The 15,695-nt window shown below is 42.9% G+C and overlaps 1 protein-coding gene across 1 annotated transcript; it reads left to right on the forward strand.

The window, feature by feature from the left end:
* Nucleotides 1–1,556: 1,556 nt before the first annotated feature.
* On the forward strand, nucleotides 1,557–12,200 carry LOC101969506 (immunoglobulin lambda-like polypeptide 5). Its single transcript, XM_005334563.3, has 3 exons — nucleotides 1,557–1,833; nucleotides 10,163–10,281; nucleotides 11,777–12,200. Exons 1-3 carry the CDS (start codon nucleotides 1,622–1,624, stop codon nucleotides 12,127–12,129), a joined length of 684 nt encoding a protein of 227 aa, XP_005334620.2. The 5' UTR covers nucleotides 1,557–1,621; the 3' UTR covers nucleotides 12,130–12,200.
* The last annotated feature ends 3,495 nt before the right edge of the window (nucleotides 12,201–15,695 follow it).

The following is a 15,695-nucleotide window of genomic DNA, read 5'->3' on the forward strand; positions in this document are numbered from 1 at the left end:
GGCTGAGCCTGTGGGCAGGGTGAGAGTGGCTGCATCTGTGCAAAAAGTGAAGAGGGAGAGCAGGATTGGGGTCCAGGTCTTGGTGGAGAGATCTCAGAGCACCGTCCCTGCCCACAGCTGGGCAGGGCTCTCAGGCACTGTCATTTGTGTAGGTCTTGTGCAAATGTGACCCTGTCATGTCAAAGGGCTCCTTGTGGCTCTGAGCAGGGCTTATCTCCTGGGGTTCATGACATTTCTCAGGGCTTCCCCTCTGCCCTCCTACCTGAAGCAAGGTGAGCTCTGGCCCTCAGGATCTAATATGACCAGGTCCCAGAACTTTTGCCACCACCAGCATTTTACACCAGATATCAAAATGTAGGCTCAAGCCAGGCACGGTGATGCATGCCTATAATGCCAGTGGCTCAGGAGGCTGAAGCAGGAGGATCGTGAGTTCAAAGCCAGCCTCAGCAATGGCGAGGCCCTAAGCAACTCAGTGAGACTCTATCTCTAAATAAAATACAAAAAAGGGCTGGGGATGTGGATCAGTGGCCGAGTGCCCCTGAGTTCAATCTCTGGTACCAAAAAAAAAAAAAAAAAAAAGTAGATTCAGATCCAGCAGGTCTAGGAAAGTGCTGAAATGTGGTATTCTTTAAAGGCTTCCAGGTGACATTGTTGCTACCAGCCTACAGACTATACTTTGAAAAGTTCAAATGCAACTACATAGAACAGCCTTGTTAAAAGGTGTTTGCATTTGCCCAGGAGGTGATGGAGGCCAATGGAAATCACTGACTTCACCAAGAGTTGATTCGCTGGGAAAGTCAAAATTCACCAATTTAAATGCTAATTTCATTCAAACACATTTTCCCTTAGAGCAGGAGCCTCACTGACAAGGGACCTGACCTGTAGATCCTTGGTGACTCCCCTAGCCAGGGAGCCCCAATGGGCATGAGCTTCCCATGCAGGAGCCATGGCACAGAGGAAGAGGCTTAGGAAGCTGGTAACTAATACCGGTCCATTCATTCACATACCCACTAGAAAGCCCTGCCTGCTGTGTGTAAATCGTAGTGCTAGATGCAAAAATGGATTGCAAAATGAATTGAAAAGCCCCCTCCTCTCTCGCAGTTCCAAGTCTAATGCAAGTATTCTTAACCACAGGACCCTTCTCTCACCATATATCCCCTACTCCCTGCTGGTCAGAAGCATCCCAATCCTGCCCCATCCCTTAAACTCAAGCTCTCTGGGGAATCTTGTTCTGCAGGGACTCAGCCACTGTCTACAGCCCCTTGAGCCTGCCAAGATGTCCTTGGGGAACTGGGGAACAGGGGCCAAGAGTTGTCCCACCCGGGGCCTCAGAGGTGGGGCCAAGACAGCCCCTGTGATGGGAAGCAGTTGAGCTCAAATCCTGACCACAGCAAAACAGTTAGCAGATGTTTCTCTAGGAAAGACCCTTAGAGTTAACGGCCATGGGCCCTGCAGGGGGACAGGCTGGGGGCAGGGACCAAAGCCTTCAGGGCAAGGACTAGCTACATAGACCTGTGTGTGTGCATTTGAGTGGCCGCTGCCAGCAAGAGGACCAGGGGCATCCTCTCCAGGAAACCCACACAGCTCCTGGGGCCAGAAGTGCCTTTGTTCCTGATGACAGATGAAACTCAGGACAGGCCAGATGGGCACTGTCCCTGGAGGACTATGCCTTGGCCCCAGGCGGTGCAGGGCCCTTCTGCAGCTATTGCTTCTGGGCCTGGCTGTAGGTGCCCAGGATCTTCTGCCCCCAACAGCAGCACCGTGGAGCAGGGATCCAGGCCTTAGAGCCCGAGCAGCAAGCAGCCCCTCCAGCCTGCAGAAACTGTGGGGCAGGTAATGGGCCACATGTGTTGTGGGGGACCCTATTGTTCTGGACAGGAATGAATGACCAGAGGGGTGGGAAGGAAGGATCAGCCTGAGACAGGATCCTGGACAGGTTCTCTGCCAGGGCTGCTTGTAATACTTATTGCTTTTAAATGTTGTGTTAAAATACTTTTTATCTTGACTTGTCAGTCTTCTGGCTCTCCTTAAATTATGCATCAAGGCAAGTGGCTCACTGGCTTCCTCCTAGTCCTTTGAGTAAGGCAGATAAGGAGGTGCTGGTAATGTCTGCGGCAGGTGGCAGGTGGTGGCAGTCCAGGGCACCAGGAGACAGGCTCTAGCTGGTGTTGCAGGTGATGCCTTCCACATAGTCCCCAGGTAATCAGACCCTCAGCAGATGTCTGTCCCTTTCTCCAGGAGCTCAAGTCCTCCCAGGGAAAATCCCAGGGTAGGTTCTGTGTGGGGTGCAGCATGTCCCAATTTATGATATGACCTGAGCCCCCTCCCCTCTGTTTGTGGTGGAAAGTCCGTGGACAAAATACTGAGTATCTGATCCATTTATGACACTCTCTGGTGCAACACCACTGGTACACTCCAGTGGGTGCTAATCATTGAAGGGGAAGAACCTCGCCCTCAGTGGCCCCTCAAGGCAGGATCTGCTGTTATTCCCTTTTTACAGAGGCCAGAGAGGTGAGAGGTAAGGTGACCTACCTAAGGTCACACAGATCATGGGCCAAGACCCCAAGACCTGAGCTTGATTCATCCAGCTCTTTGCTGTTTCCTTCCTGTAAGCTGTTGGAGTTGATGAGTTCACCTAAGTGAGGAATTCTAATTGGGCAAGGACCTTGCAGTCTAGTACCTGCCCAGAGGATGGTAGGGTTGTCTTAGTGAGAGGCTCCAACTGGATGAGCTGGCTCTCTGCTACATTAGGAGTTCTACCATGGAGGTTGGGTCAGCACCTGTGGTATGGCCAGGGTGAGGGACTCAACATACTGCAGGGACTGTTGAGCAAGGAGTCCCAATCAGGGTCAGGTTCTCTGCCAGGGCTGGTTTTCTGAAGGAACAAGATTTACCCCAACTCAGACTACAGTGAGAGGAGACCCAGCGAGATGATAGTCACAGGTGTGTTGCCCGCAGGACAGAGACTGACCTAGAATAGAAAACAGGTAGAGGGTTCCACCTGGGAAAGAGTATTGCAGGTGTAGAACTCTCAGGAAACTCCTGGTGGTTGACAGGGCTGCATCTGGTGGGTCTTGGGATGAAGGTCGTCTGAGAGGAGGCTGGGCAGAAAGCCTGGCCCAGACCCAGAGGTCCTATCCTGGGAGCACACACTTCATCTGGGAGAGTCCTGGGGAATATTTACAAGGAAGCAACATGACTAGACTTAAATGGGTGGGCAAGGCTGGATTCTGGAACTCGGGAGACTCCAGGGAGGATTTTGTGGTACCCAGGCAGAATTTAATAGATAAGGGGTCAGATCCAGGAGGTAAAGGAAATACAACAGGGAGAAGCAAGAACTACCTATTTCCCTCTTTCTTTCTTTCTTTCTTTCTTTCTTTCTTTCTTTCTTTCTTTCTTTCTTTCTTTCTTTCTTTCTTTCTTTCTTTCTTTCTTTCTTTCTCTCTCTCTCTCCCCCCCCCCCTCTCTCTCTCTCTCTCTCTCTCTCTCTCTCTTTCTCTCTTTCTTGTCTTGCTAAGTTGCCCAGGCTGGTGGAACTCAGGATCCTCTCACTTCAGCCTCACAAGTAGCTGGGATTATACTTGTGTGCCACTGCTCCTCACCCCCTGATGTCTTGATGGGCAGTTAAGAAAGTGCATGACCATATTGGCAGGTCCTGTATTTTAAACAAAACGGTCCAAGAGAAGGAGTATTCTGCAAATAATACTGTGAGGGGAGTGAGGGCTTGGCTAGTCTTCTCCAAGAATGTTCTCTTACTGATTTATCTGTAAACATTTCCTGGGAGTTAGACCAGGGGAAACAGAGAGGGTGGGCCTGAGCCAAGGGGACCTGCCTAGTCTTGGGGACAGACCAACGGTCCTTTTCAGGGGCAATAAAGGTTATTCTTTCTATGTTGTGGATGCCCAATCAGGTCTCACAGTTGGAGGGGCTCTGGCTGGTGATAGGAGCACCATTCAAAAACAGCAGTGGGCAGAGTGTGGAACATGGGCTCCAACTGCAATATGTCCTACTTCCTATTTTATTTTAATGTACACAAAGTAAAATTTATTCTTTTTGGTATAGCAAAAAATAGTATAAATTTAGAAAGAACAACAGATTCGTGTATCCACCACTACAATCAAATACAGAATATTTCTATCACACCCCTTCTCTATGCCCTTTTGTAGTCAAATACCATAACCATGGTATCAAGTTGTCTCTTTTTTGACCCTATGGTTTTGCCTTTTCTAGAATATTGTATCAGTGGAATCATATAGTTTGTAAACTTTTATTAAATTAAACCTTTATTTTTGAGGTAATTGTAGATTCACATGCAGTTATAAGAAATAAGAGGCATCCAATATACTTTTTAATTCATTAAATAATAATATCTGCCAAACCTGTAGTAAAAATATTACAACCAGAACGTTGATAGGCAATAGAACCTTTTGGCCATCACAAACATCATTCATGTTTCTCTTTTATGGCAACACTCATTTCCATCTCTCTCAAACCCTTCTTAACCTTCGGAAACTACTAATTTGGTCTCTATTTCTAAATATTGTCATTTTAAGAATTTTCTATAAACCGGGTATCGTGGTGTATGCCTGTAATCCTAGCAACTTGGAAGGCTGAGATAGGAGGATCATAAATTCCAAGTTCAGGGCTGGGGATGTGGCTCAAGCGGTTGCGCGCCATGCCTGGCGTGCGTGCGGCCCGGGTTCGATCCTCAGCACCACATACCAACAAAGATGTTGTGTCCGCCGAGAACTAAAAAATAAATATTAAAAATTCTCTCTCTCTCTCTCTCTCTCTCTCTCTCTCCTCTCTCACTCTCTCTTTAAAAAAAAAACAATAAAGAAAAAAAAATAAATTCCAAGTTCAAGGCCAGCCTGTTACTGAGACCCTAAGCAACTTAGTGGGACACTGTCTCAAAAAAATTAAAAGGGCTGGGAAGTGGCTCAGTGGTTAAGCACCCCTGGGTTCAGTTTCAGGTACCAAAAAAAAAAAAAGTGTGTGTGTGTGTGTGTGTGTGTGTATTCTGTAAATAGTCTCTGTGTGTGTTTTACTGGGAATTTAACCCAATGCTTTACGTATCCTAAGCACATGTTCTACCTCAGAGCAATATCCGCATCCATGTTCTATAAATGGAATCATGCAATATGTAACTTTTTGGAACTGACTTGTTTTCCCCTCCTTAGTCTAATTTTCTGGATATGCATCCAGGTGGTCGGATGTATCACAGATTTTTCTTTTACCGTTTTTTTCTGAGTAGGATTCCAGCTATACACCCTTTGGATCTGTGCTCAGTATAACACAATTGATGCAATTCATCCATGTTGAATCTTCACAGTATTTGTCCTTTATCAATATTTTGTTACTTTTTTTTGCTGGGTAATATTTCATGTATGAATATTTCACAATTTGTTTAACCATTCACCAGTTGAAGGCTATTTGGATTGTTTCCTGTTTGGGGAAATGGTAAATAAAGTTGACATAAATATTTGCGTACAAGTTTGCTTTTAAACCTAAGTTTTCATAGATACCTAGGGGTAGGGTTTGCTTTGGGTGTATTTATTAGAAACTGCCCCTGACAGTCACTAATCTGCTTTCTGCCTCCATGGTTTTACCTATTCTGGATATTTCATATAGAAGGAAGCATATAATATATGGTCTTTTGAGTCTGGCTTATTTAACTTAGCATAATGTTTTCAAGGTTCACCCATGTTGTAGTATGTGTCAATACTTCATTTTTTATGAACAAATAATGTTCCATTAAATGGCTATATCACACTTTGTTTATGCATTCATTAGTCAATGGACCTTGGAGTAATTTCCACTTTTGGTTATTGAGATTTGTGCTTTTATTAACATTTGTGTACAAGTTTTTGTTTTAATACTTGTTTTCAATTCTTTTGTGTATATGCCTAACAGCAGAATTGCTGGGTCATATGATGACTTTGTATTTAACTTTTTGAGGAACCACCAAAATAATATTCACAGAGATTGTACCATTTTACATTCTCACTAGCAGTGTGCAAAAGTTATAATTTCTCTATATCCATTTAAATACTTGTCATTAAAAAATTCATAGCCAACCTACAATCTATGAAATGGCATTTCATGGCAGTTTTGGTTTTAAAATCAATCCATTAATTATTTTTGAAAATAAGAATTGTGATTATAAGTAAATCACTTTTATTGGCTGGCATCAGAAATCATTAGAATCTTTATAGTATTTGTCCTTTCTGTCTAGTAACAGGGCTTGTATCTCTTGCGTACTTTTTTAAATTTTAAAAATAGTTTTATTCATGTGGGTTTTGCATCCATCTCCCTTCCTCCCTCTCTCTCTTCCTTCTTTCATCTTTCTCTCTTTTTCTTTCTTCTTGATCTTTTCTTTTTTTTTTTGAGATGGAATTTTGCTGTTTCCCAGGCTGGTTTTCAACACTTGGCCTTCAGAATCCTCCCCTCTGTCTCCTGAGTAGCTGGGACTACAGGCACACACCACCATGCCCAGTGGTTTTGTATATTTCTTATTAAGCTATTCTTAGGTGTTTTTTTTATTCTATTGCTACTGAGAATGCAATTTACCCTATTACACAACCTAATTCACTATTGATTATGAAAAGAAAGTTGCCATCTTTTCCCCCAGTCCTGGAGATCGAACTCAAGGAGACTCTACTGCTGAGCTATGTCCACAAGTTTTTCCATGGCCCAGCTGGACCATGTAGAACCTATGCCTGTTTTGAGACAGGGTCTTATAATTTGCCAAGGCTGGCCTCAAACTTGTGATTCTTCAGCCTCAGATTCTGAGTTGCTGGGATTATAGATGCATAACATAGCACCCAGCAAAAGTTACCAATTTTAATATACTGATTTCTTATTTCTTTTAGTAGTCTTTCAACCTGATATCTTTATTTCTAATATTGATACTCCCAGTTTATCTTATTGCATTGTTTAGAACCTCCAGAATGATATAAATGAAAGTTACAAAGGATGTTATGGCTTGTTTTCAGACTTTAATGAGCATGTATGTAATATTTCATAGTTAAGAGTGATTATTGCTTGCATGGTGGTGTAGCTCAGTGGTTGACCACTTGCTAGCATGTGCAAGGCCCTGGGTTCCATCCGCAACAGCAAGTATATCTTCTAGTCATAGCTTAAGAATCATTTCTTTTTGTTTTGGGGAAATAGATTTTGGATTAATTTTAACAGGTCTTAATTGTTAATTATTTTATTATGCTTTTGTCTTGCTTAATTAAAAACTATTTTCAAAATTTTTCTGTGACACCAATGAAACTTAATGTTATGCTAAGTGAAATAAGGAGACTCAAAAGGACATTGACTATATAATTTCACTCATATGAGGTACTTAAACAGTAGGCAAATTCATACAGATGGAAAGTACAGTAGAGGTCACAAGGGACAGGTGGCAGGCGGTGGGGGATAAGTTATTACTTAATGGGTACAGAATTTCTATTTAGGGAGATGAAAAAGTTCTGGAGATGGGTGGTGGTGATGGTTCCACAACAATGCACAGAACTAGACAGTTAAAAATGGCAAAAGTGGAAACTTATAAGCTATATGTGTTTTACCACAATTTTTTTTTTAAAAAAGGAAATGTAACTAGCAGGAGAGAGATAGAATGATAAATATTGTACCTTTTATTTTTCATTTTTTTTGTGGTACTGGGGACTGAACCCAACCACTGAGCTACATCCCCAGCCCTTTTTTGTTTTCTGTTTTGAGACCACCTCTCACAAAGTTGCCCAGTCTGGCCTTAAACTTGTGATCCTTGTGCTCCAACTTAATATTATGCTTTTTTTTAACTGATTTTTTTTTGTATCAGGGATTGAACCTAGGGGTACTTAACCACTGAGCCACATTTTCTTATTTTGAAGCAGGGTCTTTCTAAGTTGCTTAGGGCTTCGCTAAGTTGCTGAGGTTGGCATTGAATTCACAATTCTCCTACCCCAGCAGGCATGTACCATCATGCCTGGCTAACCTAATGTAAACTTTTAAGATGCACTTCTGCATTGCTTGTATAATGTATTTAAAATCTTAAAAACATAAAAAGGATTTTTAAGCAAAAAGTCGTGTATTTTCCTCCTACTGCTTACTGGATGAGCTCTAAGGTGGAAATGCAACCTCCTGATAGAGATGCATGCATCCAGTTAGTACCAACTCAGTGCTGCATCTTTGTAATTAAAATCAGCAAAGGCAAAACCTAGATTTTCTTGTAGATTTGGAGTCTCAGAGAGTCATTTTAGTTTTCTTAATATTTCAGCTTTAGTTTAACTCAAAAAAGGGTGTTTAGATGCAGCATCTAAGGACAGAGAGGTCATTTTACAGTGGGAGGCCACAGTAAAATTACATTAATTACAACTAATTTACTGTGATCTGAATCTATAGTGACTCTAGTTTTCCAGCCTGGAGAGCAAGAGTGTTTATGGTCATTGTGATGAGACAGCAAGAGAGCTGGGTAGAGGCAGGGTGTAAATCTCATTTAAACATCATTTTGAGCTTCCTGTTGGGCATCTGGCTGAAGATGGTGAGTAGGCAATTTAGGGGGAGCCAAGGTGGTTTTCCGCTGAGATCGTCTTGAGGCTTACCATATGGACAGTAGTCGGAGTGCATAGTGTGAGATGATGGATGATGGCAGTGGTGGGTCTGGGGACTAGAATTCAGGCATGGTCCATGGAGAAAAGGAAGCCAGAGAAGGAGGAGATACCCAAGGAAGAGAGTTTTTAAAAAATTATTTTAGATATACATGACAGTAGAGTTATATTTTGACATATTATACATACATGGAGAATAATTTATTCTAATTAGGATCCAATTCTTGTACATGATGTGGTATTTCATTAGTCATGTGTTCATACATGAACACAGGGAAGTTATGTCTGATTCATTCTACTGTTTTTGCTATTTCCATCTCTCCTCCCTTCCCTTCATTCCCTTTGTCTAATCCAATGAACTTCTTTTCTTTCCTCCTCCTTCTTATTGTGTGTTAGCATCTGCATATCAGAGAGAACATTTGGCTTTGGTGTTTTGGGATTGGCTTATTTCACTTAGCATGATAGTCTCCAGGGCCATCCATTTACCAGCAAATGCCACAATTTCATTCTTATTTATGGCTGAGTAATATTCCATTGTGTGTGTATGTGTGTGTATATATATATATATATATATTTTTTTTCTTTATCCAATCATCTGTTGAAGGGCATCCAAGTTGCTTCCATAGTTTTGCTATTGTGAATTGCTCTTCTATAAACATTGATGTGGCTGTGTCAGAGTATTATGCTGGTTTTAAGTCCTTTGTGTATATACTGAAGAGTGGGATAGCTGGTTCAAATGGTGGTTTCATTCCAAGATTTCTGGAGAATCTCTATACTGTTTTCCAGAGTAATTGCACCAATTTTGGAAAGAGGGAGGACCTCGTGCTGCATCCTTCAGAGATATCCAGTACAACAGGAATGGGGAAGGGACCTTGGATTTAACAATGATGGGGGCCTTATAGGCCTTAACCTGAGAGGTGTCAGAGGGAGATGGGATTGAGAGCCAAGGGGATTCTGCCACATCCTCAGCATGTGAAACAGTGCCTGGTGCAAACGGGATGAAGAATGGATGGATAGATGAATGGATAAACAGATGGATGGACCAATGGATGTAAAGATATATGGGTCTGTGCTCAGAGACATGACTAGATAGATGGGTGGGAAAAAGTGCCCTGAAAGATCAGAGAAGGCCTCAGGAATGAGATGGGACTGAGCTGCGTCTCTGAATAGGAATGAAAGCCGAGGGGTCTCCACATAGGAGCGCCTTAAGTCAAGAATGACTCAGTGCTTGTGGGTCCAGGGAGGAAGCTAGCCCAGCTAGACCATGGGAAACTTGTGTGAAGGAGACTCAGAGGCCCCAAGATGATCCAGGGCAGTACTCCTTGCCATTCAACACCCACCCGAGAAAACTCATCACTCAGGGACTTGCTGAGTACTTACTGTGCCCAATGTTGTAATCATCATCAACAATCTCAGAGATGGGGGAGGTGGGGGCAAAAGTGGGGTGACTCTGAGGCCATGGATGGCACTTGCTTTGGGACAATGGAACAGGCCTCTGGGGAGCTGATAGCCCACCTGCCTTCCCCTGGGGTCACAGCTCACTCTATTCTCATCATTCCCAGCAGGTTCCCACTCCAGCCTGGGCCCCAGGGGGCAGGCCCCAGATGCTGGTTCCATGGGTTTTGGTCTGAGCCTCAGTCACCATGGTTCATCTTTGGTGGTGGAACCCAACTCACTGTCCTAGGTAAGTGACTCTCACAGCCTTTCCCAACCTTCCCACCCCTTTGCTGTTTTAGGACTGTTGATTATCTTTTTCTTGGATTTTTTCCCCCCTCTGCCCTCCCCAGACTAAAGGTCTTATCGGTTATCTTTTTTCATGGAGTGTGGAGGTGGTGGGTGATCTTTGGGTAACCACCGGGAAGGTCCCAAACAGCAAGAGCAGCCACCTTCAGATTCTAACAGTGAGATACATACAGCCTGCCCAGGGTCCTGGGCTGGGGGTTTAGTCTGGGATGGGGCTCTTTCCCTTCTTCTAGGTATATGCCAAGTGGAGGCAAGGGGCCAAGTCTAGTGAAGGGAAACCAGGCCTTAAAGAGAGTTCTTGGGCCTCCGTCATCTGGGTTGAGGGGCAGATGCTTATCTCATCCAGGCCAGGAGACCACATAGGAGTCCCAGAAATATGGCTGGGACTGTGACCCCAGACTGTGGGACTCAAGAGGTCATCCCAAGTAGAGACCAACAGAGGGCAGGGAGAGGCGTCTGACTCCCTCTAGGCTCTAGTTCTTTGGACCTCTGCTGGGCCATGGAGACATGGACATAGAGATGGGGCAGATGAATCAGAGCCTGGCCTTCCCAGCATGGCCATCAGAAAGGAGGGGGTCCCCTAGGGCAGACACTCATTTGTTCCTGAAACCCTTTACCTCTGGGGCCTTATGTGTCACTTGTCCGTGAGTCAGCCTACCACCTTCCTTGAGGGGCACATTTAAAAAATGAGGGATGGTGACATGAATGGGGGGAGTGTTCAAGATACCCGACTTCCAGGTAAAATTAGGAGTTGTCAGAACATAACCAAGACGAAGGGTCTTTGTGATGAGGCCAGTGGAGACAGGGGAGACAGTAGTGTTGGAGGAGCCCTCAGGGATTGTCTGATTGGAACTAACACTTGCCAGCAGAGCTGAGTGGACTGGCCTGGAGCTTCCTGTCCTCTCAGAGGATAGGCTCTGCTTCATCCTTCCACCCATCGCCTTGTAGTGGGCACAGGCTTGGGACCTCCACACATACATTAGGACCATCCTTCTAGGCTGAATGGGGATCCCCACTTCACAGAAGAGGCTCTGGACACTGGAAGAATAAATGGAGGTGGGAGCCTTGCCTGGGATGAGGTCTTAGGAGCTGAGGGTTAGATTCCAAACTCAGAAACCAAGGGGGAGGGAGCACAGTCTGTCCTGGGGGCTGCAAGGGGAGGGACTGGGTCAGATAGAGGTAACCTGGGAGAGGTAACTTGGGAAGAACTTGCAGGAACCATTCAGAGGTGTCTACTTGAGAGCACTCAAATGCTCTAGTGGAAAGGCAGAGGGAAGGAGGGTCCTCAGCTGGACGAGATGGCCACACTGTGAATGGTCATAGAGATTTTTAGGGGTGTGTGTGTGTGTGTGTGTGTGTGTGTGTGTGTGTGTGTGTGTGATCCCAACACTTAAAATCTCCTCTAGTGACTCATACTCCCTCTTCTATTCACACAGACCAGCCCAAGTCTGCTCCCTTGGTCACTCTGTTCCCACCCTCCTCTGAGGAGCTCCAGGTCAACAAAGCCACACTGGTGTGTCTGATGAATGACTTCTACCCGGGCACTGTGATGGTGGCCTGGAAAGCTAATGGCACCACCATCACCCAGGGTGTGGAGACCACCCAGTCCTCCAAACAGAGAAATAACAAGTATATGGCCAGCAGCTACCTGACTGTGACACCTGACCAGTGGATATCTCGTGGCACATACACCTGCCAGGTCACACATGAAGGGAGCACTATAGAAAAGAATGTGTCTCTTGCAAAGTGTTCTTGGTCTCCAACCCTCACCCCATATGCAGAGACCTAGAACTGAAAAACCCAGGGGAGGGGTCTCCCCTCCTACCCTTAACATCCCAAGCCCTTCCCCTGCAACCAACAAATGCTCAATAAAATGTTCCATTGTCAATCAGAAATTCTGCTCTATCTCATATTTCATATGCAATCCTCCCCAGAAGTTTTAGGGTGGTGAGGAAGAATCTTAGTACATACTGGGAAAGTAGCTCTAGGGGAGAGTTTCATGGTCTCTTAGGGGCAACACCAGGCAACAGTCATCTGTCTCTCTGTTCTCTTTTCCTCCATTTCTGCCCCCACCTCAAAACAGGGTCCTCCACTCCCTGCCTTCTTTCTAGATGGATTTGTCTGGGCCAGAATCTCCTGAGTTACATTCTCTCCCTGCCCTGGTCTGAGGGGATGAGGCTTAAAAACATTAATGGCCCAAGGTCGTACCCCAGTTCAGAGCTGGGATTAGAATCCAGGTACTGACTTCAGTCCCTTTACATATAAACATCAGGTACCAAAGTTCTGTGCTTCTCCTGGTTTGGATTTACCCACCCACCAAACCATCCATCCATTCACTCACTCAAATACGTGCTCAATCATGCACCCACAATTCACCCACTCACTACATGCATTGGCCCATCACCTCCTTCTCCTCCCCCTTCTCTTTTCCTTTCTCCTTCCTTTCTTTCTTTTCTTTCTTCATTTAATTGGGAGCTTTATATGTATCAAGTACCAGGCAGGGGATGAGATGAGGTAAAGAGTGTGGAAAACTTGCAAGGGGCTGCTTCTCTTTGGAGCAGTAGCTTTTCCTTGGCCAATGTGGGTCCCCAAAGGGGTGAGTGGGTAAGAGCCCTTCAGATCAGGTTCTTTAGCATTCTGTTACCCAGGATGGAACTCAGGGAAAATTTGGAGAGGCAGATGATCCTACAAGGTTTGGGAAGGAGGGAGGAGTCTGGTCCTGTGGTAAGCACAGAGAGAAACAATTAGGGGATGCTCTGTAAGTTGTTCATGAACAGATTGACCTTGTCAATAGCTCCATAGTTGTTATGTGGAGAGCAGTCTGCAGAGTCTGAAAGTGGAAGGTGGATCATCTGTGAGGTGACCACTGATTCTCTGACAGATCTAAGAAAAGTCGATTTTGGTGTTTGCAGACTTTATATGTTGTGAGAACACTGTGAAAATCTCCAAGATCCTTACCTGCCAGAAGTTCTTTTTGATTATTTAAAATTATTTCCCTGTTAAATAATTCAAATCAGGGATGAAATCAATGAAATTGAAACAAAAGAAACAATTGAAAAAATTGACAAAAAGCTGATTCTTTGAAAAAATAAATAAAATTGATAAACACTTAGCCACTTAATGAAAAGGAGACAAAACTCAAATTACTAAAATTCATGATGAAAAAGGAAATACCATGACAAACACTATTGAAATAGAGAAGATAGTTAGAAACTATTTTGAAAATTTATACTCCCATAAAATAGATAAACAAATACCAAATGTCTTCTTTGATATAATGAGAACAACTAAGAACAGAGCAGGGAGGAAGAGCAGGAAGAAAAGATCAACATTAAACAGATATATTAGGTGGGAGGGAATGGGAATGAAAAGGGAAATTGCATGGTAATGGAGGGAGACCCTCATTGTTATATAAAATTACACATAAGAGGTTGTGAGGGGAACGGGAAAATAAACAAGGAGAGAAATGAAATACAGTAGATGGGGTAGAGAGAGAATATGGGAGGGGAGGGGAGGGGGGATAGTAGAGGATAGGAAAGGTAGCAGAATACAACAGTTACTAATAGGGCATTATGTACAAATGTGGATGTGTAACAGATGTGATTCTGCAATCTGTATGTGGGGTAAAAATGGGAGTTCATAACCAACTTGAATCTAATGTATAAAACATGATATGTCAAGAGCTTTGTAATGTTTTGAACAACCAATAAAAAATAGATAATCTCAAAACAAATTTCTAGAGGCATATGATGTGCCCAAACTGAATCAGGAGGACATACACAATTTAAACAGACCAATTTCAAGCAATGAAATTGAAGACACCATCAAAAACCTACCAGCCAAGAAAAGCCCAGGACCAGATGGATTCTCTGCTGAGTTTTATAAGACCTTCAAAGAAGAATTAATACCAATACTCCTCAAATTATTCCATGAAATAGAAAAGGAGGGAAGACTTCCAAACTCATTTTAAAAATATTTTTAGTTGTATATGGACACCATACCTTTATTGTGTTTTTATGTGATGCTGAAGATTGAACCTAGTGCATCCCACATGTGAGGTGAGAGCTCTACCACTTCCAAACTCATTCTATGAGGCTATTATCACCCTGATACCAAAATCAGACAAAGGCGCATTAAGGAAAGAAAACTTTAGATCAATATTCCTGATGAACATAGATGCAAAAATTCTCAATAAAATTCTGAAAATTTGCATACAAAAACATATTAAAAAGATAGCACACCATGATCAAGTGGGGTTCATCCCAGGGATGCAAAGTTGGTTCAACATATGGAAATCAGCAAATTTAATTAATTACATCAATGGACTTAAAGATTATATTAATAGATGCAAAAAAAGTATTTGGCAAAATGTAGCACCCTTTTATGTTCAAAATACTAGAAAAACTAGGGATAGTAGGAACATACCTCAACATTGTACAAGCTGTATATGCTAAACCCAAGGCCAATATTATTCTAAATGGAGAATTGAATGCATTCTCTCTAAAAACTGGAATATGACAGGGATGCCCTCTTTCACTACTTCTCTTCAACATAGTTCTTGAAACTTCAGACAGAGCAACTTGACAGATGAAAGAAATTAAAAGGATATTTGTTGATGACATGATCCTGTATTTAGAGGATTCAAAAAATTCTTCCAAAAACTCTAGAATTAATGAATTAAACAAAGTAGCAGGATATAAAATCAATACCCATAAATCAAATGCATTTCTATATATCAGTGATGAATCCTCTGAAAGAGAAATTAGAAAAATTACCCCATTCACAATAGTCTCAGAAAAGAATAAAATACTTGGGAATCAATTTAACAAAAGAGATAAAGTGAAAACTACAAAACACTAAAGAAAGAAATTGAAGAAGACCTTAGAAGATGGAAAGATATCCCATATTCTTGGATAGGCAGAACTAATATTGTAAAAATGGACATATTACCAAAAGTGCTATACAGATTTAATGCAATTCCAATTAAAATCCCAATGGAACTCCTCATTTAAATAGAAAAATGATCATGAAATTCATTTGAAAAAATAAGAGATGCAGAATAGCCAAAGCAATCCTTAGCAAAAAGAAAGAATCAGGAGGCATCGCAATACCAGACCTTAAATTATACTACAAAGCTATAGTAACAAAAATGGCATGGTATTGGTACCAAAAAGACTTGTAGACTAAGGGTATAAAATGGAAGACACAGAGACTAACCCATATAAATACAGTTATCTCATATTAGACAAAGGCACCAAAAACATACATTAGAGAAAAGATAGCCTTTCCAACAAATGGTGCTGGGAAAACTGGAAATACATACGCAGCAAAATGAAATTAAATGCCTATGTCTCA

Source organism: Ictidomys tridecemlineatus, chromosome 2, assembly GCF_052094955.1.
Source record: "Ictidomys tridecemlineatus isolate mIctTri1 chromosome 2, mIctTri1.hap1, whole genome shotgun sequence".
Classification (NCBI taxonomy): domain Eukaryota; kingdom Metazoa; phylum Chordata; class Mammalia; order Rodentia; family Sciuridae; genus Ictidomys; species Ictidomys tridecemlineatus.

Bases quoted from the DNA above. Each gene is read 5' to 3' on its own strand.
- LOC101969506 (XM_005334563.3), top strand. From the start codon at position 1,622: ATGAAACTCAGGACAGGCCAGATGGGCACTGTCCCTGGAGGACTATGC. The intron at 1,834-10,162 runs GTAATGGGCCAC...CATTCCCAGCAG, and splicing joins CTGCAGAAACTGTGGGGCAG to GTTCCCACTCCAGCCTGGGC. The intron at 10,282-11,776 runs GTAAGTGACTCT...CTATTCACACAG, and splicing joins AACCCAACTCACTGTCCTAG to ACCAGCCCAAGTCTGCTCCC.